Source organism: Triticum urartu, chromosome 3A (assembly GCF_056163025.1).
Source record: "Triticum urartu cultivar PI428250 chromosome 3A, HENAU_Tu73, whole genome shotgun sequence".
Lineage (NCBI taxonomy): Eukaryota > Viridiplantae > Streptophyta > Magnoliopsida > Poales > Poaceae > Triticum > Triticum urartu.
In genome coordinates, this window is record NC_141875.1 from 473949849 (window position 1) to 473955663 (window position 5815).

Genomic DNA, 5815 nt, shown 5'->3' on the forward strand with positions numbered 1-5815 from the left:
CCAAAAGAGAAAGAAAAAAATATCAAAGCTAATTCAGAGAATGTTATGATCCTAGAATATACACCAGGATTATAAGCAATTATGTGACACCACTATTTCGAATATTTTGAAGCCACGGACTACACTAATACTGTTCTATTTCACTAACATGTGTGTCGTGCATTGTTTTGAATTATCGACATGCAAAGTCTGAAAATCAATTATCTGAATTGAATGAGGCACAACTTTTTACATATACATCACATATGTTTTTTAACTACTACCAAATCAACATTGTGAACTATACATCATAACTGGGACGCTCCTATGCATGCTTCAACTACACAATGGAAAGTGTAAATGTTGACAAATGAACATAGCTAGTCTGCATCCTGCCACGTGCTAACTGATATATATTGAGCTAGCTATGTTGTGTTAAAATAAAATAAGCCGGTCTTTTCTCGGTCCCGCAAAAGGCCACTCTTTTTCCTTTCTTAAACAAGTTTGTGACAGGACTGTGATTGCACTTCACATACACCAAGTAACATAGAAATAGTTTCAAATTAGAAAAACAGAGATTAGTAAGAAGGATATATTTCCCATTGTGCATATGGCTAAGCATCATAAATCAAAGAATTGAATTTCAAGATGCAACTTTTATCACCGTCAGGTATGAGTATCAATGCGCAGGTAGGCACTGCAGGTTTTAACATGATTCATGCACACTAATTAGACATCTTTTTAGATGGTTTGTACTAAAGCATGTTGTACTAAAGCAGTACTTTCTTTTGATGTATACTTACTTGCTACTCCAACTTGCAGTACTGAAGCATGTACCACACTAATTTGACATCTTTTTAGATGGCCAGCTCCTTCTCACTTGCACATAGACATGGTGTCATTTATGTCAGAATAATGTACAAGGCAACTGACCAAGTATAAGTCTAGAGTAATAGGACTATAAGTAGCCAAGCAACTAACTGAGTATAATATTCAAACGTTGCAGACTTGGTTTGCCTACAAAAAAGACAGAGTAAATCATATATAAATGCCAATTGCATAATTTATTCCAAATTAATAATTACAAGATGCAACAATAGATATAACCTTACATGGCAGCGGAGCTCCCTGCTCCTCTCCACAATGCATGGCGGCGGGGCTCCTTGGATCCGGCGAGTGTGAGGGAGGATCTCCCTGCTCCTCTCCTCTGTTTTTGTGGGTGAGACCGCGAGACGAACCAACACATGTTAGAATAAATCCGAGGCATACCGTCGATCATCCGAGGACCAAGCAATCACACGAGCACGACACCGGGATTTGTTAACGAGGTTCACCGATATGGCTACATCCCCGGGGCCTGACTATGGACGCTCCTCCCCATGACACCGCTACAATACCGCACCCGGTCGCCCTGGACGCCGGCACATGCCGTCGGCTTCCACTGCATTCCGGTGCTATTATGTTGGCATAGGTTACATCGTGTGTCTACCCCCGCTATATATGAGAGGCCTAGGATACAAGTCTAACAAACTCCACCTTGGCGAATATTATCCGCCACCTTGAATTCGTCCATGCATCAAACTTCCATGTACATTGGACTTGAGCTTATCCCATGAGAACCCCTGCTAAGACTCCATCTGACTCCACCTGCAACTTGTAGTCCCTTCTTTTCTTAACCACAGTCAACACTCGAGCAAAATTAAGTTCCTCTTTACTCTAGTGTATGCTCCCAACTTCCAGAGCTCCGTTCAACACCATCACACACTGATCACTGACCTGCGTGAAAATGAACAACTCACATATTGGATGTCACACATAAGAGTTACCTGAACTCAACATCACCGCTCCTTTCTTGACCGCATGTCTGAGAAGGAATTTCACCATTGCTTATAGTCATCCTGAGTCAAATTCGTAGTTGTCTCACCACATGTATGACCACCAGATCTCTGGCCCGTCTCCATGTCCCGTGCATACCGCACGACTCGCCGCTACTACCGTGTCGAGCCTCCGCTGTCCCGGTCGAGTCTCAAGGGTCGCGAAACCACACCACTCAACCCCCACTGCAGAGTACCACCGATCATCACCGTCCGATGACGAGTTTCGTGCTTTTATCAGACCACTGGGCTCCAGTCCAATCTGCATGTCACTCGATTTTCCCTCTTACTGAATAGGCTTCGATTCCCTGGATCCTTACACCGTAGCCCCTCAATCCAGCTCCACCTTCAACATGACTCCATGGTAGATGATCAGTCCACCCACGCGCCCCATCGACTTCAAGCTCTCATGCGTACGCCATCTTGAATCAACCCCGCGCCATAGTCTTGTTGAAGCCACACAAGCCCTCAGGCCTGCACCACATGTTTCCACGCCCGAGAAGTCGGTCACAATCAGCATCACGCTCCTATGTCGTCGCCGCCAATCCCACCACCGTCTTCTGTTCCAACCGACTTGCGTCGATCCGTCAGACTTTCCAGTCCGACCCGGCCAAAATTATCCGACTGCAAAACACGCTCTAGGCTCGCAAATCTTATTCCGTTAATTTTCATCCATCGCATGATAATTCCATCTTAGCTGGCATGACTTTCCGCAATGCCTTAAAGCATCCATGTTGTGCCAACACATTGTTTCACCTTTTTCTGCCATAACCCAAGGTTTTCAGTTCCGTCGAACTTCTCTATCTCAAACCTGATACACGATGGCGCCCTAGTTATTTGTACAGCTGACTTTGTGAAAAATAATCCGAGCTTTGCATGTGATGCCCCAAGTACACAAACAGAACCTCCGGTCCTCCGCGTACTAGCAATTCCAACCAAAAAATCGCTCTTGGCCTTCACATGGTGTGGCTCCCATGGCTCAACTCTAATGCTAAGCTAATTGCTTTAGCCCAGCCCTTGCTTTCCCGATGGATGTACCGAACCAATGATGAATTTTCTCTGCTCAATCAATGTTTTTCCTTCTGCCAATTAGATATGCAGCCTTGCATCGTCCACGAGGACTCGGTCCTCTTTTTTCTTTTCAAAACAAATCCCTGAGTCGATCGGACCTGCAGCGGAGCCCTGCAGTGTAGCACGCCTAGCCAACTTTCTGCGTGTCCGCCACACAACGCACCAGCTAACCCCGCTGGGCCATCCCGCACGTGCGTCGCCGCCTCTGCTTCAGCCGCCTGGCTTCTGCGCTGCGTCCGAGCGTCGCTTTGTGCCACGCGCACCTCCGCACCGCAACGCCTTGCAATGCGATTGAGCCGCACACGCTAGCCGCGTCACAATCCGACCTCAACCGCGCGCACCAATTGCACTACGACAACTTCCTGTGCAGACGATACCGACCATGTGACGCCCCCGATTCAATCGTACACTAATCATGCACGCAAATGTGTACGATCAAGATCAGGGACTCACGGGAAGATATCACAATACAACTCTAAAACATAAATAAGTCATACAAGCATCATAATACAAGCCAGGGGCCTCGAGGGCTCGAATACAAGTGCTCGATCATAGACGAGTCAGCGGAAGCAACAATATCTGAGTACATACATAAGTTAAACAAGTTTGCCTTAAGAAGGCTAGCTCAAACTGGGATACAATCAAAAGAGGCGCAGGCCTCCTGCCTGGGATCCTCCTAAACTACTCCTGGTCGTCGTCAGCGGCCTGCACGTAGTAGTAGGCACCTCCAGTGTAGTAGGAGTCATCGTCGACGGTGGCGTCTGGCTCCTGGACTCCAGCATCTGGTTGCCACAACCAGAAAGAAAGGAAAGGGGGGAAAGGGGGGAGAAAGCAACCGTGAGTACTCATCCGAAGTACTCGCAAGCAAGGAGCTACACTACATATGCATGGATATATGTGTAAAGGGCCATATCAATGGACTGAACTGCAGAATGCTGGAATAAGAGGAGGATAGCTAGTCATGTCGAAGACTACGCTTCTGGCAGCCTCCGTCTTGCAGCATGTAGAAGAGAGTAGATTTAAGTCCTCCAAGTAGCATCGCATAGCATAATCCTACTCGGCGATCCCCTCCTCGTCGCCCTGTTAGAGAGCGATCACCGGGTTGTATCTGGCACTTGGAAGGGTGTGTTTTATTAAATATCCGGTTCTAGTTGTCATAAGGTCAAGGTACAACTCCGGGTCGTCCTGTTACCGAAGATCACGGCTATTCGAATAGATTAAATTCCCTGCAGGGGTGCACCACATAACCCAACATGCTTGATCCCATTTGGCTGGACACACTTTCCTGGGTCATGCCCGGCCTCGGAAGATCAACACGTCGCAGCCCCACCTAGGCACAACAGAGAGGTCAGCACGCCGGTCTAATCCTAAGCGCACAGGGGTACTCGAGGTTTCGAACTAACGCGAGATTAGCAATAGTACTCGAGGTGACGTGGCATCATCAGCAGAGGTTTACTGCAGCTTGATTATCCGGGCGTCACAGACCAACACATCAAACCTTTCTCTAGATCAACTCTCATAGCCTCTTCAAATCGAACCTTGCTCATGATACCACTTGTTAGAATAAATCCGAGGCATGCCGTCAATCATCCGAGGACCAAGCAATCACACGAACACGACACCGAGATTTGTTAACGAGGTTCACCGATATAACTACGTCCCCGGGGCCTGACTATGGACGCTCCTCCCCATGACACCGCTACAATACCACACCCGGTCGCCTTGGACGCCGGCACATGTCGCCGGCTTCCCCTGTGTTCCGATGCTATTATGTTGGCATAGGTTACATCGTGTGTCTACCCCCTCTATATATATATGAGAGGCATAGGATACAAGTGTCCTACTAGGACACGACTCCACATCCTATGTAAACACAATACAACTCATAGTCCAACTGTAACCTACCTTGTACACTATATTCGACACAACTCTAACAGTACATTTTGAAGAGGGTGAGCATTTCCTTACTTTTCTTATAGTAGTATTGAATAACAGGTGGAATTCATACCTGAAAAACATCAAACTGCCATCGAATGGTGTCCATGTGTCATCATCTAATCCCCGAAGACAACGAAATTGGGTGACATGCAGGTCCAGTGCCACCAGCGCATCGATGTTACCCACCACCCTGCAGTCTACCGCCGGGAACGCCTTCACCGTGCTCCACACCTTCGATAGCAGTGCCGGCCCGTGGAGTCTAGTTGCGGAGGAGGCGCCGTTGTCGTCGAGGTGGAGGAGGTCGGCGAGGATTTCTTGCGTGAGGTGGAACTGGAGCTTTCGGTTCCACCGGTGCCAGAGCGGGCCTTGGCGCCGGTTGTCAGAGTCGTCCGCGGGGAGGTCCAGCTCCAGGAGGTGGAACGCGATCGGGTCCACCGGGGATGACATGGAGTGGCCCTTGAACGGCCAGTTCAGCGGCGGCATTGCGCGCATGAACCCGTCGCGCTCTACCAACGTCTGCATGTAACCATATTCGGGGTCGTCCTCCAGCGACGACGATGACGACGTAGACACGACGGCGGGGAGTAATCTGCGGCGGTGGTGCTGGTCGACCACGTGCGCGTGCGAGCTCACATCCGACGCGTGGCTGTGAGTGCGGAGGGAGACGATGGTGGTGCTGCCTTTCCAATCGTTGTCTCAGCTGGTGGCTTCTTGACCCGCGTCGCGAAGCGCTCGCACCCGTCCGGTAGTCTCTTGCACCGGACGCTTGCAGCGATAGCAGAGCTGCTCTGGTCGACGTGGTTGGAATTGGATCCTGAAGATATAGCTTCACTTAGCAGTCATAATGACTGTTCATGTCCGTAAGACACTTGTCAAACGTTAAGCATCTAACGAGAGCTAAAATAGTGTTCTACACGTAGAAATCACACCGTGAATTAATTTAACAAAATAGC

The 5815-nt window shown here is 48.7% G+C and overlaps 1 protein-coding gene across 1 annotated transcript; it reads right to left on the reverse strand.

Moving 5' to 3' along the window:
- Window positions 1-720: 720 nt before the first annotated feature.
- On the reverse strand, window positions 721-5354 carry LOC147980153 (uncharacterized). The gene is made up of 4 exons (XM_087515493.1): window positions 4867-5354; window positions 1092-1225; window positions 961-996; window positions 721-854 (listed from the first exon to the last, which is right to left on the reverse strand). The coding sequence occupies exons 1-4, from the start codon at window positions 5352-5354 to the stop codon at window positions 721-723; spliced, it is 792 nt and encodes a 263-aa protein (XP_087371619.1).
- Window positions 5355-5815: the final 461 nt, after the last annotated feature.